The sequence below is a fragment of the Melitaea cinxia genome, chromosome 9 (assembly GCF_905220565.1).
Source record: "Melitaea cinxia chromosome 9, ilMelCinx1.1, whole genome shotgun sequence".
In the NCBI taxonomy this organism is placed as follows: Eukaryota; Metazoa; Arthropoda; class Insecta; order Lepidoptera; family Nymphalidae; genus Melitaea; species Melitaea cinxia.
The window spans coordinates 8,910,406-8,937,809 of NC_059402.1; the positions used below are offsets into that span (position 1 = coordinate 8,910,406).

Below are 27,404 nucleotides of genomic sequence, written 5' to 3' on the forward strand. Positions count from 1 at the left end.
AATGGTTGTCTATCATTGTTAACACATTAAAGATATCACTGGAGAAATTATTTAATATAATGGAAAATATTCAAATAAAGGATAACAGAGGTAAAAGTGATCCATGCTCATGTAGCTTTATAACGCAAGATGTGATAAAAAAACTTGTTGAACAGTGTGTAAAAAAGCATGCGAGTATAAAAAACTACATAATATTAACTGCAAGTGATAAAATGTTAGGTTTTTTATCGGATTATTTCAAGCTTCAAGTCCAAGTAAATACAGGTGATAATAAAAATACTTCGCTATACTTTTTCGTAAAAGCCGTATCAAAATCAAATGAAGCAAAAGCCGCAATGGTAAATGATATGAACTTGTTCGAAAAAGAAATCACTTTTTACACCGTGATAAAGAACAAATTAAAATCACCTGGTAAGGTTTATGTTAATTTCTCTTAACCATATTAACCTAAAATTTTATTTATTTCTAATTATTGTTTGAAAATTGCAGGTATCAATCCTTGGAGTCCAAATCTAGTTTTATCATTTAAAGAAGCAATGATATTTGAAGATTTATGTTTTCTTCAATATAAAACGCGAGACAAATTTAAAACTTTTGACAAAGAGCATACCTTGCTCGCTTTGGAAACATTAGCAAGGTTTCACGCTGCTTCAATAAATTACGAAGAGAAAAAAAGACATAGCCTAGGTAAGAGCTATTGCATAAACGATGAATATAAGGACAATCTAAATGAAGGTGGATACCGAGAATCAGACCCATGGTTTACACAGTGCATGAAAGGTGCGCTAGAAACCGTCAAATTATTTTCCAAATATGGCGCTGATAAGAAATACCTTAGTTTAATAGAAAACCGTTGGTGCGACATTTGGAAAAGGGCTCTCCATCTTGCTGATTTTTCGTTAAGTTACAGAAACGTAATATGTCATCGAGATTTATGGAATAACAATATTTTATTTAGATATAAAAAACATGGTACAGAATTAGTACCTGATGACTGTTTATTTGTTGATTTTCAAGCAGTCAGATGTCAGCCCCCAGCTGGTGATGTTATGTTACTCCTTTACTGTAATTTAAAACCTAAATTCCGCGAAGAAAATATGTCTATTTTTATAAATCATTACTACAATGTAATGAAAAATATTCTGGGTAGTAATGGTATATTAATCGAAAACATTTTAACAATCGAAGATTTTCGTAAATCTTGTGCTGAACAAAGATTATGGGGCCTTGTAGTGAGTGCGTGTCTCGTACCACAATTTTGGATCGACGATGAACTTAATACAAAAATATTCAGCGTCACATCTAACTTTCAAGAAATAATGACAAAAGACAAGACGTCATTTATTAAGAAGATGATGGAAGAAAGTACTGATTACAAAGACAAAGTTTTACCTATTCTAGAAGAAATTGTCGAACAATATTGTCTTTAGTGGACTATGAAGAGATAGATATACCAACATTAAAGTGTACGTAAATTGAGTTCATTTAAGTACTTTAGGTTGACATTCTAATTCACAACAAATATAGAATCAAACTTATACTTATCTCAGCATCGTAATTGATAAAAGATTTCACATAGACCTCACATAGACCTTGTCTGCTCAAAATTAAGATCTCTACTTAGTAGATTGTGTATGTATATTAAAACATAAGCTCCCATATACAATTTGTAGAATACTTTTTCTAGCCCTGGCTCAATCTGTTATCAGTAATGAACTAAGTAGCTACGGTAGGACCTATAAAACTCTTTTAAATAATATATTAATTGTGTGTAGTTACATCTATTAAAAACCATTATCCCAAAATTTAAATAAAAAGTAGCTTGAATTTAAATGATATTTTTTTTAAATATTGCAATGTTATTGATGCATTTACGTTGTTTAAATTCAATGTCCTAAATAAATTTAATGATCCTTCTTTATTAATCAAAAATTGTAGACACAATACTTTAAGAAAAATTCAACACTCAAAATTATTGTTATACCGAATGTTAAATACCATTATACCCGCATTCGTTAATGAACTTCCCGAAGATCTACAAGACTTATACCTGGACGAACGCAAATATAGAAGATCACTAAAAGAACATTTATTAAAAAATGTAAGCGTTTAATAGTCACAAAACTTGGGTCATTACATTAGTTATTGGTATAGATAATATGGTACGGTACGGTATAAATATATTATGATATGGTAGGGTAATGGCACCAGTGGTCAGCCTCATAACAACTTTTTGAAGTTTGGAAAGCTGGCATTTTTACAGGATTCGTCGGATAATGAAACATAGTACATGATTGGATTAATTGTTTATTATAGTTTTTAAACAACATATGTCAAAAACAACCTTTCTCTTTATAAAATATATATATAAATTCAAACAAAATATGGCACTTTTTGCCAGTGGTCAGCCTCTAAAATCCAGTAATCAGCCTTGATGAACCCAGTGTTCAGCCCTTATAACTATGAATAAGCATGAGATCAAAATGAGTATTATTTATATCAAAATCAACAATACTATTTATGTCTCTCTTATATCTTATAGCTAAATTATCAGTACAAAAAAAATCTCACCTGAACGAAATATTATTGCAAGTAAACAATCACAGTACTTATTTGTGTTCTTATTTTCTAGAACTTAATCATTAAAACATCAATATTTATTTCTAAAATAATCAACGACATTAGTATCTATGCATACTTATATACTATGTAAATATTTCTTTTAGGTTTAATACGCATAACACGAAAGAAAAAATGTCACTAGCAAATCTACTAATAGTACCTAGTAAAATCTATTTACAATCAAATAATCACAGCCAAAATCTTACTATTTTTATATGTCTCAACTGTCTTATATATCAACGAAGATATCTATCTTGTACTCATATCTATCTAATCATCTGAACTGTTACTTGTAATTAAGATATTCATTATTTCCCGGTACCCTACACACTCAGATTTTTTACCACACTTTTTTTTATTTTCTTTGGATAGGGTTTCGTCAGTAGGAACTGAATCACTATCTGATGAAATGAGGCAAAACAGACGAAATATCTATTTTCCTTTTCCTTGTTGACTTTTTATTTATTTTACTAGTGCTCACGCTTACTTTTTGACTTCGTTTGGCTGCTATTTTTTCTGCGTGTTCTTTTTTTATCATTTCCCGTTTTAACTTTCTTTCTAAGATAGAGCAATCACTTTTCCAGTTTTGGGGCAAATCATAAAACTTGTTTCATCACCATTAAATATTCTCATAGGATCATCCAATATATCCAGAGCATCGTCTTTTTTTAAGAACTCTGTCAAGTCTTGAAACCACTTTCTTATATATTCTTCTGTTATTACTACTCGTCCCTTAGAAATTTCTTCAGCTGTTCGTATAAATAAGGAAGGGTTTCTTCGAAAAAAGCATTTAAGCCATTTTTTTCCTAGTCTGTCATTTACGAAAGGATGGGGTCTTCCATCGGCCTTTACTATTGCTTGGACCGTATTTAATAAATTGTCAGTCTTTAAAGGAAACCCACATTTTGTTCATTTTGAACACAAATCTACCAGTGCAGCTTCTTCTGCTTTATTTAAAATGGAATCTGGACCCATTTTTCTTGGGCCTTCTGGGACACGTAGATGGAGCCGATCTTGCAGTGTGCCTCCAAGAATTCCAAACGTTCTACTAGCCTCCCTTATCGGCATTCCGTTTCGTATTGCTTCGATGGTGGAAGAGAGCTTCTCTGGAGGATAAATTTGTCTTGGCGGCATTTTGGGCGAAAAATATCTTCTCAATTACTGAAATACAAACTACCTAAATACATTTTATAACCATTTGAGATAAAACTAAAATGTAGTCTATCGGGGCTGAATACTGGATCAGCAACACCTAGTGGCCAGCCGCGTAAAAATAAAATGTTTAATGCGGCTGACCACTGGGTTTTTTGTGGAATATGAAAGAACATGCCTAACTAAATTTGAAAATTTTAATTTAACGGTTCTAATGACGCCTTTTCTCGCAATTTTAAAAATAATTCAAGAACCCAGTGAACAGCCCCGGGGGGCCGACCATTGGATCTTTTATAAAAAAGTAGTACCCAATGGTCAGCCCCTACAATATTTACGTAAATCAGCGATATTTTTATTCAAATTTAATATAATTCAATACGTGAAGTTATCCACAATATCAAATTGCATAAAAGACTATCACATTTAATAATAAAACATGTTTTTTTTTACCTTTTAAGAGAACACCACGCGAAGTAAAAAATATGGCGGACATGACACTACTGCTCTTTTCAACCGCCGTCACCTGTAAGAAGAAGTTTAATTCTCCCCCCTGATCCCCTAACGCACCTATCGTGTGACATATTATTCAATGAGGAATCAAAGTTTCTATTTAGGTACACGTGATTCGTTTATTCTAATTTTAGCAATATTTATGACCAATAAACGACGCAAAAGGCTGACCACTGGTTCCTGGCTGGCCACTGGTGCTGTTACCCTATGCGACGCGGCGGCTTTTTCAGATAAGCTCATGTGAGTTTTCGTGGCAGACTTATAAATAAGTATTAAGTTTTTTAACAAATAAATATATAGTTTATTAATAAATTATTTTTTTATGTACTTAAACATTTTATTTAATATATTAACAGCTCTTAACACATAACAAGTAAATTATGATTAAACAACGTTATCTATAACAATAGTTATGTGCACAAAGTAACTAACACCTATTTTACAAATAATCCAACCATTTATTTATTTTAATTGCTTTTTCATGTTATTCAAAGCAAAGTTAGAATTTAACTTAAATTTATTATCTTCAATGAGTCGGTTTCCATACTTTCTATGCCACTGATCCTCATTTCGTTGACTGTAGATGTCGCAGAATGGTCTCAGAAGTAAAATATAAATCAACTCTACAAAACTTAAAATACTTGCGCCAAGAAATAAACCGCCAGTTCCACCTGTTGACACTAGATAGTAAAATAAAAGATACGATTTAAAATTTGAAAACAAGTCTACTTTTAATAGTACAAGTAAATTTTACACTTGTTTTATTCACAGTTTTTTAAATTAATAAAAAAAACGAGTATGCTTTAGACCACCTGATTGAAGTACAACAGGCTTGCTTTGTGTTTTAGATATACAAAACGTAGGCTATGAAAAAAAGAGAGAAAGAAAATGTGTGCTCGCACCTCTCTCTTTTTTTTATGTATGTTACTTCAGAACTTTTGACTGGGTGGACCGATTTCGACAATTTTTTTTTAATCGAAAGGTGGTGTGTGTCCTTTAGTTCCACTTCAATTTATTTGAGATCTAACAACAATTTTTCGCGTTATATCTAATAATGCGTTTTTACTTGACTATTTTTTAGTCGACCTACGTTGTATTATACCGCATAACTTTTTACTGGGTGTACCGATTTTGATGATTTTTAATTTAAACGAAAGCTGATGTTTATTGTGTGGTTATATTTAGTAATATGTTATCTTTTTGAGTAATCTTTGATAACGCGTATTTACTTCACTATATTTTCGTCTCCCAACGTTGTATTACTTGTCGATGTAATCGAAGTCGGTTTTTTTCGGTTCGGTCGGATCTGAAAGAGTAAACTCCAGTCGTGCGTCGAACCTGACATACACATACACACACGAAAGAAATTTGTTTTCCTTAGGCTTTTGAATACTGTATGTATTTCAGCATTTTTAAATTACTTTCACCAAAATCTTTAACATTTTGTATGACGGTGCGTCTTATTTTTGCATAAGCCTTTCAGGACTGTTTTTAAAATTGTAACATTATTTTAAAATTTATTCTTAGACACGGTTAAGTATTCATTTTATATAATCCTACGTGTCTAAAATTTAATGTGCTCAACGATATTAGAAAAAAATATAAACTTGTGTCTGAATGTTTGAAATGTGGGTTTGAATGTTTTGAATTCAAGATGTAATTATACTAATTTAATTTGTATTTTAAGAGGAGATTCTTACCAACTAAATCAAGCACGCCTCTTACGACATTTCGTCTGTATCTTTCAGTAGGCAAAGATGACAGTTCTACTTGAACTGTAGAACGATTTCTACTATTAACTGTATTAAAATCCTTGACTATTGATATCTCAGCTTCAGTACAAGACGGCAAACAATCGCAATGTAACCCTGGCCGCGAAGACCAACGTGCTTTGAGAACCTGCGAAATAATTACATTTTTTATTTTTTAGGAATATTAATAATTAATAGAAAGCAAGGAGATGGCTGATTTGCGACAATAATTATGGACTATTAAAAATTATGCAAATTGACTTCAGATAAATGACGGGCCACGTTTATTATATTTATCGATGTGTACCTGCTATGTATACATATGATGCGCCCAATACCTACACAAAATTGCTATATTTATGAAAAATTCATAAATTCACTCTACATGCAATAAGAAAATATGTAAAAGCTTACTGATAGTTGTTGAACATATTCATTCAAACATAAAATTCCAGTGATGTTACATTTTTCTGATTCAGAAGTGTTAGGCATGAAGAAATTTGTACAGTTGCAAAGTCTCATTTGTGCATTCTTTCTACACTGTACCGTGCACGCCGTATATGAATAGTAGGGATATACATTTAGAATATTTTCGTTGATATATCTGCATTTCCTTTTCTCGGGAACAATCTTTCGTGCATCTACATCATTTTCGATGTTCTTAATCGTTATTTGACGTCTACAAAATAATTAAATAATTGAAAGATTATAATTATAATTTATTAAGAAACTGAAATTAGTAAAATAAATTTTTGGCTTAGAAATATCACAAAGGTTGTGATAAGCCAATTTAAAAAATATTTTTTAAGCTAACTAGCCATTTAACAAAATTTATATGACAACAATATTGAAGAAAAACATATAAGTGACTAGTAACTACCTACATAAGTTCTTTAGGCAAAAAATTGATTAATTCTCTTAAATAAAGGATAATAAAACACTGGCTACGTCTCGTAGTTTTACCCACATATCACTCGTTTCTGTGGAATTTTATTACTAAAAAGCAGATGTTCAAATCTAGGGTACTTACAAAAGTTTCAAACAACTTGTTATCGTCTGTCCCTACTATCAAACTTTCAAATAATCGTGAATATTATACCAAGTTGTAACACAACTGGTAATAAAACAAATTTTGGCATTTATAACATTAGGATCAAACCTGTAATTGAACTCTAATGTGACAGATATAAAGTCTGAACCAAGAGAGGTCAGCGATGGCACTTCTTCCTCATTCAATACAAACACCTTAACTGGCAGACTGACATCAAATTTTATCATTCCTGGCCCTGTGGTTCTGTTACTAATCATTTCTAGGTTCGGCGCCTTTCTTTTACTGAAATAAGTTTACTAATTATAAATATAATTGTAGGTAGGTACCTATATATGTATATATGCATGGCAATGCATATTATAAATATAAATATAATATATGCGAAGTTTACGCTTTTCAAAAGTTAATTAAAAGATTCATATTTAAAAAGATTTAAGTAAAATTGATCATATAATTAATTTTCTACATTATAGTAGTATAAAATATACCTTCCTTGTATAGAATTTATAACGTAGCATTTTCCGAATTCAGTTTCCATTGGTACAAAGTGTGTGCAACAATCGAATGTTTCGTCATTCCACGAACAATTCGACAATATTTCACGGCATCCACTACGAACCTTTAGAATTATTAGAAAAATAATTTTAATATAAATACCTATTTTTAATTACGACTTCGATAACTTTATTGGATAAAACATACCAAATTAGCATAATAATATAGATTGGATTCGAAACATTCTTCTAACGCATTGTCAGTTCCACAGAAATCGGATACGTAATATGTAACACCTTTAAAATATGCTATTTCTTTCAAAATTTCTTCTATTTCATATTCATGACCTTGTCCCCATAAGCTGAAATCAAACTTTACTTTGAGATATTCCAAAAGGAAACCAATATAGCCGTAGTGAATTTCCAGGTTCATTTTAATTCATCCACTAGTTACGTTGTGATATGGCCAACTGATGATATAAACACACTGGCGAAAAGGCCCAAAATTGAAAAACAAATTAGGTTCGGTAGGGATTATTAAGTGACCCCCAAAAACATTTTCAAATAAAATATCTCAGATTACCAATTAAAACAATTACAACAAAATATAATGCTTAATCAAAAAAGTGGATTTTGATGCATCGTTGTTGTAGAGTTCAAAAAAATTCACATATGTAGGTCATTAAAACAACAAAACTAAACTTAGTTTACGGTTAATGCCTATTTGCATAAAAGATAAGAGAAAAAGATTCTGGATATTTAAAACCAACAGAATAAAAAATTACTTACATATCAGAAACATTTTCGATTCTTCCAGAATTTTCGTTTTCACATACAGCAATTGACGGAAACTGAGTATTCCAGTCTTTATAAGTAGTTTCAACCACAAAAGATATTGGTTTATTTTGAAAGGCGTCGTACTGAGCAGCAATTAAGAGCATCGATCCGTACCAAGAAAGAATGACGAATATCAACCAAAATAATCTTAAAAAATATATTTTATATAAAACTATGTGAAAAGAAAAATACAAATTCGCTAGTAGTTATTATTACACAACATATCACAATGTAAAACTCTAGTTTTAAATGTACGTGTTTTTTTTACAAAAAGTTAATGGATATTCGAAAATTTCATAGAGAGAATTCATCTTTTTGTCAGTCAATTTTTGTATGTTTTTTTTTATTCGAAACAACTTTTAGAATAAAAGTTAAACTGACTTAAAAATGAACAATATGCTAGCAAAATAAAATACGAAATTCGAAAAAAAAAATACGCACAGAATTTTTTAAAACTATTTAATATAATATACTAAACCTTTCAATCCAATGTCTTTTAAAGTCTCCAATATATCGAAAACCGTGTATCGATGTAGTTTGGGGTAAACTTTTAATACCTTCCCACCAAATTTGTAAATATCTTTTGACGCGGTCTTCATCCATTATTATATAGGTAGATACCTACTAATAAACCGAGCTGTATAGACTCCTGACTTTACAATATTTTAGTATATTTTATTTTTTCAATGAACAGTATTGAAAACCTTTGCCCTTGTGCTCACAAACTTGCCTAGAACGCTTTTATATCTGACTTTATAACAAGATTTAACAAGCATTATTTTGAATTATAAATATCTAAAAAAAATCCGTACTTATACGCACTTTTTATAATAGAACGATTACTAGTCATTATAGTAATTTTAGGGGACCGTATCACCAACAATTTGAGCCAATATGAGCAGATATAAATCATGTTTGTCTATTTAAAATTTAGAAAGTCTAGACTAGATTATTATATGATTTCTCTTTTAAGAAATATATTTAACTTTTTATGCCATCAGCGTATAATTACTAAAGCTACTCTGCTTCACTAACGTAATGATACTTCACTAAATAATGATATAATATATTTCTTTATTATATTGATATTATATTGATATTATTTTGATATAATATATTTATTATAATTTCTAATGATATACCTATTTACAATACCTATAATATGTAGATAAATTACTTTTGTAGTTATTAATTTATTTTAAATATATGTAATATTAAATATTTCCATGTAAATATTAATAGCAGTTCGCCGTTTTAGACCTTTACACCTTATTTAAAAAATCAATATATTTTTTTAAAATAATAATTATTACAGTGATTACAGTCTAAAACAAATTAAACAAGATTACATGAAATGTGTTATTAGGTGCATATAAACTAGAATAGAAATTCTTACTATAATACTATGTCTGTATAATATATAATACTTGAAGGTTAAACTGAAATCTTTTGGCAAACATATGGTAAGTTCCTGTTGGTAAGTAATGTGACCAGAGCTCCTGGGGTGGATTGGGGATTGGGTCGGCAACGCGCTTGCGATGCTTCTGGTGCTGCAGGCGTCTATAAGCTACGGTGATCGCTTACCATCAGGTGAGCCGTACGCTTGTTTGCCGACCTAGTGACATAAAAAAAATGGTAAGTATATGATAATAAACAAATATTTGTTTACTCAGGTATTTCTAAAATGACAACAGCGTTGCTTTATAGCGTATAGAAGTATGTGACTTGGCATTGTTTCATAAAAATCGGTCCAGCCGTTTTGGAGGAGTATTGTAACTAACATTGTGACACAAGAATTTTTCTAATTTATTATTTGTATGTTCCTTAAGGCCCACGGAAGGTTTTAATACAAAAAAATTAATTTAATTTTTACTATTAAGTTTTGACAAAACGAAGTCTGTCTGGGCGAAAGAAGCTGAATATATTTAAATTAAGAAAAGTAGTAAGAGTTGTTTAAACTACAATACAATATAATTATATTAAACAATAATAGTGGGTACTTAAAGTACCTAGTTGTTACTGCATCTATTCTAATTTCAATTTATTATTAATAAAATAATAATAGTGTTGTTTTGAAATTATGTTGGATACACGTATCGGGCTTTCATAATTATAGATCAGGGAATATAATCAATATCGTGTTCTCCAATCTCTGAGCAATCAATATAAATATTTTGTTCAAAGAATAAAACAACTGTGATAACTGCGATTTATGTGAATATTTATTATTACAATAATTTAATATTCGCACAGAACCCTTGATTCACAAAAATTTATTTCGTATTTAGTATGCCCTTTTTGTAAACACAAAATAGTTTTCATATCAAACGGCCTATCGAAAATTATCTTCACACAAAAGCTTTTGTGCTACTAATTTGTCGATCCTATCAGAATTTATATTAAAAATGTATCAAGTAATTATGCGATTTATTATTTATAAGACAGTTTGCGTGCTATGTAAACATATATATGTACGTATAGTTATAGATTTTAACTTATACAAAAACTAATAATGGCGAACTGAATAAAGTTACAAAACCGTAAATATTGGGTTCAGTATACAAAATATTATGAAAACACGCTCGGTGTTAAGTAAATGACGAGGAAAAACCACACCTACTCTTTGATGAGTGGTAACTTAACCATCACATGCTCTTAGAACTTATTCAACTACAAAGAACGACTTCATTTAGTAAGGAGCTTCATGTCTCCACTGAGTTGAGCCAGCAATTTCATTCCAGTAAATAGGTCGATATCGACTAATAGGTTCAAAATTAGTTTGTTTGGTAGGTTCAAAGTGGGTTGTGGTAGACGATTCGCTGGCGATGCGTTTCCCTTGACGACGTCGACTCTCGATCTCACGAAATAATTTAACTGTATAAAAATAAATAAACTCTATCACCGATACGAAGCTAAATCCAGTTACAAATCCACAAGTTGACCCAATGTTGCCTGAAATTGGTAATATTGCTATTCTAAAACTTTTTTTAAGCACAACTAATGGTAAGATTATAGTCAAAAGATATTATTCTTAACTTTATACTTTGCTAAAATAATATAAATTAAAGGTATTAGGTATTTTTACATTTTTAAGAAAATATGAATTAAATGAGAACTATTTATAATGAAGTATAGCCACTCACTGATCAAGTCGAACCATTTCATTATAACATTCTGTCCATAGCAGTCAGCTATTTCCCTTGCGTACTTCACATGAACAATAGATGTTCCGGTGAAATTCGCGCCACGTCTGCAAACAATAAAAAAACAGATAATTCTCTGCTTTATTTCATTCATTTCCAGACCACAGGCATATAAAATAACTTTTTTATTGAAGAAGAATGCGTTTCCAAAACAACCGATAAACAACGTTATACATGTGTCAAAATGTCCTCGTAAATACCGATAACATCAATAAGTTACAACTTTGATGCAATACATTAGAGTCTATATATATGAACGAAATGGCATTTAATAAGAAAGCAGGCTTAACAACAGCAGATTTTGAAATATTTGGAAAAGTGCAAGGAGTTCATTTTCGCAAACATACCCAGAGAAAAGCGATCGATCTAGGCTTAAAAGGATGGGTAATGAACACTGCTCAAGGCACTGTGATTGGTCAATTGCAAGGCCCACAAGGTGCAATAGAAGACATGAAACTATGGCTTCAGAAAGTTGGCAGTCCTAAATCAAAAATAGAGAAAGCCGATTTCAGGAACGAGGGCCCGATTAACAGCTGTGCCTTCAGAACTTTTGAAATCAGGCGATAAATTAACGAAATTATTATTATATTTTAAACTTTGCATCTCATTATTTAATAAACTTATAAATTAAATAATTCTTTTATTTTTTAATTGTATTTTGTATATTTAAGCGTATTATTTGGTCCAAAGTATTACTAATAATTATATAAATGACAAAGATGTGTCGGTTTGATAACGTTTGCTTTCATTCAGGACATAATTATAAGTAATTTTGTACCGTTTACGAGTAAATATTGTACTTACTATTTTGTAAAAGTACTTGTTAATTTTCAGTAAGCTATATTTTGAATCGGTGGTAGCTCCATATTAACTATAATTTATTAAATGATATACCTCTTACTCTTACAACTCTTTAAAATTATGATTCAAATTTTTTTTTGAATCCAACTTTAATAAAAAAGTTTATGATATAAATTTCGTTTTATCTTATTAGTCTAAAATACATACTTACTTTAATTATGTATAATTAAAAACTTACAGCCAATCTAATCTATCAGAATCTGCAACTGTATTTAGGTGTTCTGGCCATATTTTTGTATTCATGAATTCGTAACTATAAGCAGTTTTAGAGCAACTAGGATAACACATAGGGCAATTTATTCCACCTCCAACCATGTCCAGCTCCAACTCTGGGAGGACGACGTCTACATCAGGTCTCACTGTTGTTGATTGAGCTTAAATATACACGATAATTAATGAATTATTATAATTTTTATTAGTTTCCCTAATTTTTTTTTTTTTTGTTTAATAGCAATTAGGTAGCTCTTAGGTGCGACAAAGCCAGCCCTGCGGTCACCAACCCGCCTGCCCAGCGTGGTGACTATGGGCAACACACATGAGTTCACGCATTTTTGGCGTGAACTTGTGGAGGCCTATGTCCAGCAGTGGACTGCAATAGGCTGGAATGATGATGGAATGATGAGCAATTATAATTTCAAAAATATCTCTCTAATGTCCTATTATTATGTACTAAATTAATAATTCATATTTTTACCATTAAATATTTTTAAACACGGTACATCTCTCATATCGCATGTTCGTTTATTGACCATTTTTGGCATATTGAATGGTGTACAATTGCATTTATCAAATAAAAATAGCATTCTGCATTTTAGCAAGCAATCGCTGTGTGTGTAAAAAGGCAAATACGAAGACTCGTCGTAAAACAAACACTGCCGTAGTTTTACTGACACATGTTGAATGTCTCGAGACGCCTCCGTGAAACTTGCTTTTACTGAAACCACCATCTAAAAAAACAATATAATTATAGTATAACAATTATACGCAATGTGTAATCTATTCGAAACATAAGAATCAAGAGCAAGACAAGACGATTAGGTATATATCGATATGAAGGTTATAATTGATAATTATCAATAAATGATTTAATAAGTCCAATGAAATTTAAATTCGCTATTTGTTATTACCTGTACATTTGGATTTATAAGTTGCATGGCAAAGCTACCACTCGGTGCATCAGGAAAATCATAAGCATCTGAGAACTGCAACTGAAAGTAAAAAAATAATAATAAAGAAAAGTCTATTCCATTTGTAATACATATAACACCAGTAACATTTTATCGTGTGATGTATTTTAATTTATAAAGAAAGGTCCTTTATAGGTATATTTATAGTTCTACATTGTCAACAACTTTTTTTTTTATTAGCTGGCATCCCCGCCCCCCCCCCCCCGGTGCTGTGTGGCTACGGCACTAAAGAATTTAGCCACCCCCTCTCTTCCCGTGGGTGTCGTAAGAGGCGACTAAGGGATAACAAGGTTCCACAACCACCTTGGAACTTAAGAAGCCGACCGATGGCGGGATAACCATCCAACTGCTGGCTTTGAAATACACAGGCCGAAGACGGGCAGCAGCGTCTTCGGTGCGACAAAGCCAGTACTGCGGTCACCAACCCGCCTGCCCAGCGTGGTGACTATGGGCAAAACACATGAGTTCACGTTATTTGTGGCGTAAACTTGTGGAGGCCTATGTCCAGCAGTGGACTGTATAGGCTGTAATGATTGATGATTGATTGGCATCCCCGGATTTGAATACCAGTAGCTCAATTACTCCTTTATCTCTATTTGTCAGTAAAAGTGCACTCTTAAACAGTTAGTTATTTTAGAAATGCACGACCGAAAAAATGTATAAAATACTAACTTTTATAATTATGCACTGATTAAAATTTATTTTGAGAATATAAACAGACAAGCTTATCTTATAAATTTATATAAATTAAAATGAATCACCGAAATGTATGTACACTCGTCTTCTGAATTCATGAACTCACTCAGCCTATGGCAGTCCACTGCTGGACATACCTAGGCCTCCCCAAGTTCGCGCCAGACATCCCGGTTTTCCGCAATCAAGCTTACACCGGCAATCTTACGTAGATCGTCGGTCCAACGGGCCGGAGGACGTCCCACACTGCGTTTGCCAAGACGCGGTGTGGGACACGACATCGGTCCTACGACACAGATGACTAGCCCACTGCCACTTCAACTTGCTAATTCTGTGGGCTATGTCGGTTACTTTCGTTCTCTCGCGGATAGTCTCATTTCTAATCCTATCTTTGAGAGAAACCCCAAGCATAGCCCGTTCCATAGCACGTTGAGCGACTTTAAACTTGTGGACCAGTCCCTTCGTCAATGTCCACGTCTCGGCTCCGTATGTTAACATAGGCAGGACGCATTGCTCAAAGACTTTTGTCTTCAAGCATTGCGAAATCTTCGAAGTGAAGAATTCATGAACGACTGCATAAAATTGTAAATTAAATAAATAAATAAATATTTATAACACAACATGCTCGTTTGTTCCTAATGTAGGCAACTTAATGCTTATTTTATAGGTAACTAACAGACGGCTTATATAGCTACATATTTTTTCTATTTTGATAAAGATAAATACAAATAATACATACATAAATAAATATAATATATCTTTACACTCGAGGTGGAAATCGAACATACAACCCCCGGAGCAGAAAGCAGGATCACTGCAAACTGCGCCAACGGGCTAGTCGAAGTTACTGTTTTTATTTATTTTCGTTGTCTTCAGAACAAGGTTTGTATAAAATAAAATTAAAGTATTTTTTTTGGGTATTCAGGACGAAAATATCAATACGAAGTTCTCCGGATCAGCTAGTAAGTAACACTAACCTGCGCTCCTTGTAGTGGCATGTTGTAGTAAAAATCATCGCTTGTATTGAGTTTCATTAAGATTTTCAATCCTTGCTCATCATCAAAATTTGACTTGTTCCCGTACTTATACATATCAATACTGCGGGTTACGCTATTCTTACTAAAAAGCGAAATTCCATTTAAATAAATACATCTAGAACAAACTTTCATTTTAATAATTAATCTCGATTTAAGACGTTAATTTATAAACTTACTCTTCAAACGTGATGTCTGACTGTCGCAAATAATTAAAAGTGCAACAATAGCCGTTCATAGTTAAACGAAAGTCAAAAAGATCGGAACAATTCATAGATTTTTCGTTCCAGGCACATCTGATCAGGATGTCTTCACATCTAGGTGTCAACTAATTAATAAGAAAAAATGTTATATGAAATTTACAACTCAATTAAATCATGTGTTTTGTAAAATACTTGAGTTAATATACTTGAATATAATATACACTAGTACTAAAGGTTATATTGTATTTATAACAAACACATAAACACATTAATAAGCAAAGAAAGCTCAAGATGTATCGGAGATAAGCTATTACTTACATGGCAGACGCTATTTACATAATAAATAGATACAGACAATCTAACAATATTTTAATTATCTAAAATAGTTTTTAAGTACACAATGTCAACTTTCCATAAGTAATCCCTTATCAGGTAAAAGTCATGCGAGGTAATAGGTACGTATATAAAGAGTACGGCTTTAGTTGAATTTAACGACCGATAATAAAATAACCTGTTGCTTAAGTCTCCAAAGGTTAATTTTTAACTATAACTTTAACTTGATCGTAACCAGCTGAATATGGTCAATTAATGACAAGGTTTCGAGGTAGACATATATGTGTCGGAGACAGTTATTGATATGGCACGAATAATTGTGTTTGCTTGCAAACGACAAAAAAAAACCGACTTCAATTACATCGACAAGTAATACAACGTAGATCGACGAAAAAATATTCAAGTAACTACGCGTTATCAAAGATTACTCAAAAGGTAGTTATCAGATCTCGATAAAATTTATATGTGACCACATGATAAACATCAGCTTTTGATTAAATTAAAAATTATCAAAATCGGTACACCCAGTAAAAAGTTATTGCGGATTTTCGAGAGTTTCCCTCGATTTCTCTGAGATCCCATCGTCAGTGCCTAGTTTCTTTATCATGGTATCAAACTACGAATATCCCCTTTCCAAAAAAAAAAGAATTATCAAAATCGGTACATCCAGTAGAAAGTTATTGCGGATTTTCGAGAGTTTCCCTCGATTTCTCTGGGATTCTATCATCAGATCCTAGTTTTGTTATCATGGTATCAAACTACGGATATCCCCTTTCCAACAAAAAAAGAATTATCAAAATCGGTACATCCAGTAGAAAGTTATTGCGGATTTTCGAGAGTTTCCCTCGATTTCTCTGGGATCCCATCATCAGATCCTAGTTTTGTTATCATGGTACCAAACTAGGGATATCCCCTTTCCAACAAAAAAAGAATTATCAAAATCGGTACATCCAGTAAAAAGTTATGCGGTATAATACAACGTAGGTCGACGAAAAAAGCGTCAAGTAAAAACGCATTATTAGATATAACTCGAAAAGTAGTTGTTAGATCTCAAATAAATTTAATTGAGACCAATTGGCATACACTACCTTTCGTTTAAATAAAAATTTGTCGAAATCGGTCCACACGGTCAAAAGTTCTGCAGTAACATACATAAAAAAAAAAATACAGTCGAATTGAGAACCTCCTCCTTTTTTGGAAGTCGGTTAAAAAGGAAGTTTGGCGCGATATGTTATATTCTTTTACTAGCGACCCGCTCCGGCTTCGCACGGGTATAAAATATAATTATAGCCTATGTCATTCACTGAAAAAATGATTAAAATCGATCCAATAGTTTTGATTTATTCATTACTGCCCGTGGCCCGCACGCGTTAATTTTAGAGTAAAAGCCAGCCGGAACCGCCGCAAACGCTACGTACCGCAATTTTAAATCTGTAATATCTTCGAAAATATTCATTTAAATCATATACTTTAAAGAGCCATATAGATCTATATTAAATCAACAATGTATTTAAGGTATTTAATGAGATAAGGATTAATGCTGTATTGGTTAAAATCGCTTTGAAAATTAGCCATTATTTGTCGTAAAAAGTAAATGACAAAAAAATGTTATTGTGGGATATCCATAAGAGATAAACATATACCATAGCGGAGTTTTCTGTAGACATTTCAATGTGTACAATACTTAGTACATTATTTTGATAAATATCGTAGGGTTCAGGGCTGCGTTTGCAATGTAAGCGGAAAAAATGTAATTATTTACGACATCACATTAGATACCTCAAAAATAACAGTATTTCTCCACTATTTAATGGATGTTATTATACATATAAACCTTACTCTTCAATCACTATATCTATTTAAAAAACCGCATCAAAATCCGTTGCGTAGCTTTAAAGATTTAAGCATACATAGGGACAGAGAAAGCGACTTTGTTTTATACTATGGGAAAGAAGCTGTGATAGGTCTTAAGGTCTGCTATACTTTTGTAAGTCACAGCGCTTGCTGTTAATTTCAATTTTTTCTTATCATGCGCTCGATCCTAGTACATCTTATTTATTACGAATTTAACCGAATTCAAAAAAAGGAGGAGGTTACTCAATTCGACCGTATATATATATATATATATATATATATATATATATATATATATATATATATATATATATATATATATACGGTCGATATATATATATATATATATATAATATATATAAAAGCGAAAGGTCATTCATCACGAAATCTCCGAAACTATAAAACCTAGAAACTTGAAATTTGGCAGGTAGGCTCCTTATAAGACGTTCACTGACTTACTCATTACGAGAACTCAAAAACTGCTCGATGGTCCATTCATTCAGGATGGACAAAGATGAAATTTAGCAGGGAGGTAGACTATAGTCAGTAGACGTCCGCTAAGAACGGATTTTACGAAACTCGACCCCTAAGGGGGTAAAACGGGGGTTGGAAGTTTGTATGAAAGTCCTATGTGTTTGAAGTAAGAGACTTGAAATTTCAAATGTAAGCTCTATAGATGGTGAAAAGGTGTCCAAATAATATATCCTTAGAAATCAACCCCTTTTTGGGGTTAAAACAGGGGATCGTAGGTTGACTCACTGATCACGAAATCTCCGAAACTAAAACACCTACAAACTTGAAATTTAGCAAGTAGGCTCTTTATAAGGCTTAAATGTCTGGCGCGAACTCGGGGAGGCCTATGTCCAGCAGTGGACTGCAATAGGCTGAACTGACTGACTGACCCCAAAAGTGTTTGTGATCGATTCCCTCAAAATCTACTGAATGGATTTTCATGTGGTTTCACCAATGGAGGAAGAGGAAGGACACGCTGATTTCAACGCGGGCGAAGCCGCGGGCACAGCTAGTATATATATATTTTATGTGTGTTGGGGATAACTCCGTCGATTGTGAACCGATTTTAATAATTCTTTTTTTTTTGTTGGAAAGGAGATATCCCTAGTTTACCACCATGATACCATGATAAGGAAACCATCTGATGATGGGATCCCAGAGAAATCGAGGGAAACTCTTAAAAATCCGCATAACTTTTTACTGGGTGTACCGATTTTAATGATTTTTAATTTAATCGAAGGCCGATGTTTATCATGTTCACATTGAAATAACATCGAGATCTGATTACAATTTTCGGAGTAATCTTTGATAATGCGTATTTACTTGACTATTTTATAGACTACCTACGTTGTATTACTTGTCGATATAATTGAAGTCGGTTTTTCTTCGTTTGCCTGCAAACACAATTATTGAAAGTAAAGTTTGTTCACCAAAACACAACCGTAAAACTATTACTAACAAGTATGTATGTATGTACGTAGATGTGTGTAGAATAACTGGAATATGAAGCTTATTCGTGAATAACTTATTTTTTACCGCCATTTCGTCATTTTCATTTTCATATGTCGAAGATAGCGTTATTCTAACTATTGTCAAACATCATATGTGTGAACAGTGGGATAATCGAGCCAAGAAACTACGTTGTAAATGTCATAAACTTCATTTTTTAATGATTTTTACAAATTTCTTTTTAATCGTGATCGTGAATCGTGATGCGTTGACGTCTTGACCAAATTGCGCGTCAGTGCTGCCAGTCTCAAGAGGCCGATATACCTACGCTAAAATATAATACATAAATTAGACTAAATATGGCGTACTATGGTGATATTTCAGAAGTTTAGCGATAGGTCCTTATGAAGAAATCATAACGCGAAATGTGTAGTTTAATTTTGTCACAAGCTTACAATACTCGTATATAGGTACAGGTTACCATAATAATTACGATATTACCCATTACTGCTTTTTAAATTTTACACTTAACTCAATACTATTTGCGTCTATTTGTGCATGCGACCGGTTTTCGTTTCAATGCACGTATGATGGTAATTATAATAAAAATAGAAAATTATACGATAGAAAATATCGCCTAATAGCAATTTAGCACACAAAGTTGATAACAATCTATTAAATTTTATATAAAGCGAATGTACGAACATAAAATGCTAATGCAAATTTATCGGACTAACGCCGAGTTGCACGAAAAGAAATTGAAATTTAAGTAGTGATTAAACTAATTTAATCGCAAGAATTGTATGAAATTCATGTAATTAAATTAGTTTAATCTCTACTTAAATTTCAATTTTGTTTCGTGCAACTCGGCGTTAGTGTGATACATTTTTGTTCGATGTGTACATTAATATTACCTTTTTAAAAAATAACCTGTAATTAATATGTACTTAATAACCAAGTAAAGAATTATCTAATTATAACACACCAGGGGTGTCTCTAGCCTTTGTAGCATCCAGGTTCAACTACCTTTTTCAGTCCACCATGGTCCAGTGTACTCGCGACGACTCTAAAAGACAAAAATGGAAGCACGTCGCCAGGAGAGCTACCCTCGGAAATGTTATCGACGCACCGAACACCCCATCATATGCCTCGTCAGCGCAACTACGACCACTCTGATAAGAGTGTACGACTAAGAAGAGAAGAGGATACAACTACCTAACCGTGGTATCCTGTTGACGAAGATGAAAAAAATGGCAGCCAAAATAGACCAGGGCTGAAGCCTTTGAAAATGGTAAAAAGTGAAAAAAAGTTATAGTAGAATGAAACCCATTGGAAAAGAAGAGAATACAACGATGATGAAAGGAAAAATAAATTACGGGCGGTCTGAGGTCGGGAAGTGGTAGGGAGCTGGGGTTTAAGGGTAAAAAACGGTTTATCTCGATTTCCGGCTAAACTACAAATCCTATGGAAAAAACATTTAACAGCAAAGTTGTAGGTAATAAAAAAATCTACAACTTTTGCATTTTCACATAACCTCAAAGTTCATGTGAAAATTTCATAAAACCAAGTTTTTATTTTATTTTTCTCTTACAAAAAAATGTTTGTTACTAATTTTAGTAAAGAACTTAGCTTTTTATGTCCCAAACACTGTGATTTTTTTTATTTAAAATATTTATTTTTTCACCTTATTTTGATCTCAATATCGAAAAAGCACCCTAATATACAAATCAGCTTTATTAAAAAAGTCAGTTAGCTTTTTGTTCGTCGAAATCTCTACTTTCTGATTATATATATATATATATATATATATATATATATATATATATATTACTATGGTAAATGTTTTCAGAAAATGCAAATAAGTAACAGGTAGTAAGGCCTAGCCCCTTCCCCACTTCTCTATGAAAGTACATTTGATGGGCTAAAAATTTTTAAATGGGTCCTACCATAATTTTTTGGCGTTAAAAAATTATCGGCACTGGTCTAAAACTAACGCTTAAAATTAAAAAATGTATGTATCAATACTTTGCGCCCTAGAATAAGATAGACCCGCACCTAAATATAATGATAAGTCATGATGAATCTAGGAATAAAATTATTGTCTGAAATAAAAAGCTTGCATTGCTCCATATATTCAAGAAGGAAATCCCAGAGGCAACAGGTCTCATATTAATTACTTGAACAAATTGAATGCTCACATTACGCATCAGTTCGTTGACATCATAGTCGCCTAAAGCGCGATGAAGTTTCATCGGCTCCACCAGCTTTTCATTCATTGGTTGTTGATTATATAATAAACCGAGACCAACAAGTAAAGAAAGCATTTGTTTTTCTGTGTAGTTCTTATTTCTTTCCTCTTGCAATCTGTAAGATAAGTACAATATTAGATCAGTCTGATTTAAAACACTTTAAAATAATTATAATATAGAAAGTTAACAAAAACTTCAAGTTCTTGTTCAAAGTGAATATTAAGTGACAAAAGTATTAAAAAAAAGCTTGATAAATCTTACAGTTTTCGAGCTAATTCTTTAACAGCATTCTTGCTAATTCTGTTATTGGTACAAATACCAACAGCGGGAAATATAATTTTACTGACAGATACTCCTTCCGGCATTTGTGTGGTTACCAGGGGAGCGCGATAATAACGAATAAATGTGATCCATACTAGTGAAATAGAACAAATTAAGCCACTTATCATCGTTATTATCCAAATAACTCTGTCAAGAAAATAATTGCTTATTAGTAAACACATATAATGATACTACATAAACAATAATCTGATCTCGAAAAAATATAAAATACATAACATGCATCTAGTATTACTCAAAACAAGCATCTCTTACTTTAGTGACGTAACATTGGCCATTCTTATGTAATGTATCTTTAAGCCTACTCTGAAAGCAGCGCTAATTGCACCGAACACGGTAAACAAGTTCACCTGCTAAAATACTTTCACATACGTACCGTTCAAAACAAGAAACATTGTCGTCAACTATATGCTTGAGACCAGATATAGATGATTCAGTACAATATTCTTTGCTAATTTTCTTAACACTCTGTTTTAATGTGGCAGTTTTTGTCGGTTTTGGAACTGTTTTTGGTAGACGACGTCGGTATCCTAAAATATAGGGTGAATTATACAAACTATATTCCATTTCTTTTTCGAGCACCAAAAAACCGTGTTCACGATGATATATTGACCAAGAGTGTAATTTTCACGTTGACTTTTTAAATAAACAGTCATCGGACACAAAAATGTCATTGTTAAATATTCTATTAAATGATAAAATCTAGCCTTGACGTCAGGTTAAATACTGTGATTGATCGACGCTTCGTAGCTATTGATTTAAAAAAATAAACAAGGCTTTTTTAATGATAGCTAGTAATTCTACATAGAGGAGCGTAAAGCTAAAATATAATCGGTAAAATTTTTGTAGGTTCATTACGATCAAATAATGTTATAAAATAAAACGAGAACATTAAACGAGTTTAGCAATTATGTAAATTATATTAAAGACGCAATGTATCGGCGTTATACAAATTCTACAAAAAGAATCGTTAAAACAAATCACATGATCGAAAAGCCAACAAAATCGTTACAAAATAAATTGCGAAACAAACTCAGTCTTAGCTGTCTTCTAATAACTTGATGTCTTTTAGATACGTTAAAAAATTACTATCCGTTAAAAAAATTCCATTACGTTAAGTTAACTTTTTATTAACTACTACTATCAGTGCACATTAACAGTCTACTGTGGTCAAGGTCATTTGTACGAATATAATTTACACACAATGTTTAATAAATAAATACTTTTTTTTATAATTTTACTCAAAGTGCACTCAAATATTCGATATGTTTTGATAGTACTAACTCAATAAATATACATTTGATAAATGCACATAATTTAGTTCCGCATAGCATAACTAGCACTATCAAGTCTATATTAGCTCAGATGCCAAGATAATCTCGTCCACGTCCTTTCTCCGGTCTACAGGCGCCTGTCACGTGTTTTTATGCAATATCATCTGCATTTTTAATCGATTATATTATTTCACATTAGACGAATAGGTGGTATTTTTCCATTACAACATTTTCAACAAACCTCTTGGTAAACTATAAACAAATAACACGATATAAATAAACCATTTGTTGCGATTTTGTCTTAACAATTGTTCAACTTACATAATAGTCGACAATGCTATTTGGGTATAATTATGTTTGTTTAAATTTATATACAGTTTGTATTTTATGAAATATGCATTTATGATATTATCAAATTATGTACTTTTGTGTTTAATACGATTAACAATTAAGATACTAGTTAATATCATACACACAACTAAAGTAAACATAGAGTAGAAAGACGGCAAAGTTTTTTTCGCCGTTTGATTTCGTTATATCTACATGTAACATGAAGCCAATATATTCTTTTTGATTTAATAATCAACAATTACGTAAGTTTTGTATCATCAATTTAGGCCAGTTGAGTCTGGTTATCTAAGAATTATATTAATTTTTCCCTGCAGCAAAATTGTAACTTGTATTTGAATTTTAAGATTTCCCGTAAGTAATAAGCATACCTGCAAAACCCTGTTAGTATGACGCCGCTGCCTGTCTATACGTCTATCATTGTAAAACATATATTTAACTATATCTTTTAAATCATTACATAGTATAAAACAAAGTCGCTTCCCGCTGTCTGTATGCTTAGATCTTTAAAACTACGCAACGGATTTTGATGTGGTTTTCTTTAGTTAATAGAGTGATTCTAGAGGAAGGTTTATATGTATAATACATGCATAATTGTACTAACAAGAACACTGATAGTTTTAGAGGTTTCTAATGTGATGTCATTTTTTTGCGCTTACATTGCAAATATTTATTTTATATTTAGTCACGTTTCTACGATCAGACTCTTTTCCAAAGGTCTAGATATCATTCACACCTATTGGATGCTTGATTTGCAACCAATCGGTGTGCTTCTCGCTCAATTTATCCGCGTCCGTACAAACTGTGTGAATGACGTTCCCCTGAGGTTTTACATGAGACATAATTTCCTTAAATTCAAACGACTCACTCGCACATCCTCTGAATTTTCTGATATCTATGGGCAACGGTAAACATTTAACATCTGATGGTGCTCGCTACCCTTCATTATAAAAAAATGGGTCTTGGCTCGAATATGTTTGATTCAAACATGACCTATACAAAATTTTATACTTTCTAAGCGGAATTTATTTGACAAGTCAACATTCGCATTCGCGAATTTGATAAATCCAAAATTCGGTACATGTCTAGTCCATACCTAAACAATGAAATACGGATTTTAAATGCCTCCCTATAGGATGAAAAACCTGTGTAGAAAAAAACATCATAAGAACCTACACCAATATTTACTATACATGGGATACGAGTCCGCAACCGCAAGTCCAACAGCCTTTTGTTATGACCGCTAACCCGTCGTCAAATCACATATATTTGCGACACTGACCTCGACACTTAAGTGAGAAAATGTGAATGTAAATGTATGTGTATGAATACATCTGCCACAAGATGAAACCTTAACATATTGCGACTGCAAATATTTTTATCATATATTAGGCTTATTTGTTTGTTAAAAAAAATATTATTTGAAAAAAAGGCTCTGGTGTAGTGGTCGTGTACCATGTATGCGCCAGACACTTACCGTTTGCGGGTTCGATACCCAGTCGGAATGGATATTTATATTTGTACAAATATTTTTTTCCGGTTTGGATGTCTGTCCTTGTGGGGCTTTCCACCCTGCCTCGAAGAGCACGTTAAGTAATTGATCCTGGTTATTATCATTGACACCTGATATTGATTGTTAATCATTGTAGGAAATATATCCACCAAAGGGCAGTGGAGCAGCGCGGTGGATTAAGCTCCAATCCTTCTCCTAGATGGCTTAGAGGTCTATGGCTAGCAGTGGGATGTTACTGGCCGAATCGAATATCGTAACATTTACAACCATTATCTAAATATCTAAAATAAGTTTATAACTATGTAATTGCACCTAATAAGCACGGGGTTTTTGGAAGTCCTTACAAATCAATTTTGTAAAGTGTGTTTATTTAAAAGACATCATAATCAAATGAAATATTTATTTCTATTAGAAAAGGAAAAATTGTAGAGAAACAAGTACATACGCTATTTCTATAGGCTAGTTACTGTCAAATAAATTAAATTTTGTCTGTAGTGCTCATTAGGCACTAGGTCTATAAATAAAGTCCATAATTGAATTGCAAGATTTTAGGCGTTGTGTGTCAGAAAAATCTGATCTTTAAAAATCAATGGCGTTATACTATTACTTAGTTCGTGGTTTTCGAATATAAGGGAAATTCATACCAATTAGACTCGTCGAAAGTCTTAGGAAACGTAAATAACGTAGGTAACTAATTTATTTATTTGTTATAAATGAATCGTAAAATTACACATATTTTTATTAACTCTAGTAATAGACGACGCGTTGGCGCAACGGTCACAGCAGCGTTGCACTGGTAGCCAGAGGATGTCCACAAGGAGGGGTGCTTTCCCCACTACTGTGGAACCTAGTGGTAAACGACCTTATAACCAGACTGAACCAGCACAACTACTTCACGATCGGGTACGCTGATGATATCGCTATTCTAATCAGCGTCAGAGTCAGCAGTACCGTGTGCAATGTTACACAGCAGGCGCTACGAATTGTGGAGAGATGGTGCATAGATAACGAACTCACCGTCAATCCTGGAAAGACGGAACAGGTAATGTTCACTAACAAACGGCAATTGGGGAGCTACAAACCCCCTAGACTGTTCGGTACGGAGCTACAGTTCAGCTCGGAGGTAAAGTATCTAGGAATTATTCTAGATAGCAAACTGAACTGGAGCAAGCATCTCAACAGCAAAATTGACAAGGCTACAATAGCCTTCTGGCAGTGCCGCAGAATGATAGGTAAGAAATGGGGTCTATCCCCAAAAGTCACTCTGTGGCTGTACCAGTCCGTCATCAGGCCAATTATCAGCTACGGTGCTGTGGTTTGGTGGCCGAGAACCAGACTAATCACCGGTGAAGCAAAATTACAACGACTTCAAAGGCTAGCTTGCATGGCGACTACGGGCTGCATGAGGACTACTCCGACAGCCGCCCTGGAAGCCCTACTGAACCTGCCGCCGCTGCACCTGTTTATCCAACAGGAGGCGGGAGCGGCTGCGGTAAGACTCAGGAAGCTAAACCTTTGGAGGAACGTAAAGGTAGCACATACAGGAATACTTGGCGAACTGGCAAACAGGGAACCGCTCGTCGAAGCGGTTACCGACAGGATACCCAAACAGTACGTATTCGACAAAAAATACAGAATACAATTACACGAAGACCCAGGTGAAGGCCTCAACCCTAGAGAGTTAAGAATCTTCACAGACGGGTCGAAAACATCAACAGGTACAGGTTCTGGGGTCTACTCAGAAGACCTGAATATCCACATCTCATCGCCATTAGGAATCCACAACACCGTCTTCCAGGCGGAATGTATGGGAATCATAATGGCAGCAACAGCGATCAAGTCTAGAGAGGTACAGGGTTTTCCAATCCGTATACTTTCCGATAGCAGATCGGTCCTGCAAGCCCTACAGAGCGACATTATGACATCAGGGCTAATATACGAGTGCCATCGAGCTCTGACGAAGGTAAGTGAAACAAACACCATTACCCTTCAATGGATAAAGGGACACAGTGGATCGCGAGGCAATGACGCGGCCGACCGACTGGCGAGGAATGGATCGGAGATGAGGGTCCACGGACCCGAACCCATTCTGCCTCTGCCATTCGGATGGCTGCGCAGCCAGCTGCGACACAACACCAAGGTGCACCAAGAATATTGGACAAACCTAACTACCTGCAGGCAGACCAAGGAAACTCTTCCGACGATCAACCCAGGATTGTCCCGCAAACTTCGCGGTTATGGAAGAGCCCAGCTCCGACTACTGGTCGGGGCGCTTACGGGACATGCCTTGCTTAACAAGCACTTACACAATCTAGGTGTTACAGACAGCCCCCTGTGCAGAGCGTGCCTGGAGGCAGAGGAAACGGCCTCACATATCCTGCTGGAATGCGGTGGTGTGGCGAACTACAGGGCACTACACCTTGGGACACCGAGGT

At 33.3% G+C, this 27,404-nt stretch overlaps 5 protein-coding genes across 5 annotated transcripts; 2 read left to right on the forward strand and 3 right to left on the reverse strand.

The window, feature by feature from the left end:
* The first annotated feature begins 59 nt into the window (after positions 1–59).
* LOC123656632 lies at positions 60–1,460 on the forward strand. The gene is made up of 2 exons (XM_045592298.1): positions 60–411; positions 490–1,460. The coding sequence occupies exons 1-2, from the start codon at positions 60–62 to the stop codon at positions 1,428–1,430; spliced, it is 1,293 nt and encodes a 430-aa protein (XP_045448254.1). The 3' UTR covers positions 1,431–1,460.
* A 3,139-nt stretch (positions 1,461–4,599) lies between these two features.
* On the reverse strand, positions 4,600–9,020 carry LOC123656634 (sodium channel protein Nach-like). The gene is made up of 8 exons (XM_045592299.1): positions 8,896–9,020; positions 8,370–8,564; positions 7,789–7,942; positions 7,575–7,705; positions 7,195–7,368; positions 6,450–6,714; positions 5,985–6,183; positions 4,600–4,964 (listed from the first exon to the last, which is right to left on the reverse strand). Exons 1-8 carry the CDS (start codon positions 9,018–9,020, stop codon positions 4,747–4,749), a joined length of 1,461 nt encoding a protein of 486 aa, XP_045448255.1. The 3' UTR covers positions 4,600–4,746.
* Positions 9,021–11,106: 2,086 nt separating this feature from the next.
* On the reverse strand, positions 11,107–13,428 carry LOC123656635 (pickpocket protein 11-like). Its single transcript, XM_045592300.1, has 4 exons — positions 13,176–13,428; positions 12,660–12,855; positions 11,561–11,667; positions 11,107–11,369 (listed from the first exon to the last, which is right to left on the reverse strand). The coding sequence occupies exons 1-4, from the start codon at positions 13,426–13,428 to the stop codon at positions 11,107–11,109; spliced, it is 819 nt and encodes a 272-aa protein (XP_045448256.1).
* LOC123656514 (acylphosphatase-1-like) lies at positions 11,882–12,187 on the forward strand. Its single transcript, XM_045592182.1, has one exon. It carries the CDS (start codon positions 11,882–11,884, stop codon positions 12,185–12,187), a length of 306 nt encoding a protein of 101 aa, XP_045448138.1.
* Positions 13,429–13,566: 138 nt separating the features above from the next.
* LOC123656636 lies at positions 13,567–24,298 on the reverse strand. The gene is made up of 7 exons (XM_045592301.1): positions 24,193–24,298; positions 22,211–22,364; positions 21,757–21,963; positions 21,445–21,610; positions 15,575–15,723; positions 15,339–15,459; positions 13,567–13,689 (listed from the first exon to the last, which is right to left on the reverse strand). Exons 1-7 carry the CDS (start codon positions 24,296–24,298, stop codon positions 13,567–13,569), a joined length of 1,026 nt encoding a protein of 341 aa, XP_045448257.1.
* Between the last annotated feature and the right edge of the window lie 3,106 nt (positions 24,299–27,404).

What these genes read in the sequence shown, in the direction of transcription:
- LOC123656632 (XM_045592298.1), top strand. Translation starts at nt 60, where the DNA reads ATGGAAAATATTCAAATAAAGGATAACAGAGGTAAAAGTGATCCATGC. An exon ending in GAACAAATTAAAATCACCTG is followed by an intron (nt 412 to 489) that starts GTAAGGTTTATG and finishes TGAAAATTGCAG; the next exon opens with GTATCAATCCTTGGAGTCCA.
- LOC123656636 (XM_045592301.1), bottom strand. Translation starts at nt 24,298, where the DNA reads ATGTCTCATGTAAAACCTCAGGGGAACGTCATTCACACAGTTTGTACG. An exon ending in TCAGACATCACGTTTGAAGA is followed by an intron (nt 15,460 to 15,574) that starts GTAAGTTTATAA and finishes CGTAACCCGCAG; the next exon opens with TATTGATATGTATAAGTACG. An exon ending in TGCCACTACAAGGAGCGCAG is followed by an intron (nt 13,690 to 15,338) that starts GTTAGTGTTACT and finishes TTTTACTTTCAG; the next exon opens with TTGCAGTTCTCAGATGCTTA.
- LOC123656514 (XM_045592182.1), top strand. Translation starts at nt 11,882, where the DNA reads ATGGCATTTAATAAGAAAGCAGGCTTAACAACAGCAGATTTTGAAATA.
- LOC123656634 (XM_045592299.1), bottom strand. Translation starts at nt 9,020, where the DNA reads ATGGATGAAGACCGCGTCAAAAGATATTTACAAATTTGGTGGGAAGGT. An exon ending in AAAAGACATTGGATTGAAAG is followed by an intron (nt 8,565 to 8,895) that starts GTTTAGTATATT and finishes ATATTTTTTAAG; the next exon opens with ATTATTTTGGTTGATATTCG. An exon ending in ATAAATTCTATACAAGGAAG is followed by an intron (nt 7,369 to 7,574) that starts GTATATTTTATA and finishes AACTTATTTCAG; the next exon opens with TAAAAGAAAGGCGCCGAACC.
- LOC123656635 (XM_045592300.1), bottom strand. Translation starts at nt 13,428, where the DNA reads ATGGTGGTTTCAGTAAAAGCAAGTTTCACGGAGGCGTCTCGAGACATT. An exon ending in GTGTTTAAAAATATTTAATG is followed by an intron (nt 12,856 to 13,175) that starts GTAAAAATATGA and finishes TGTATATTTAAG; the next exon opens with CTCAATCAACAACAGTGAGA. An exon ending in TCTGATAGATTAGATTGGCT is followed by an intron (nt 11,668 to 12,659) that starts GTAAGTTTTTAA and finishes TATTGTTTGCAG; the next exon opens with ACGTGGCGCGAATTTCACCG.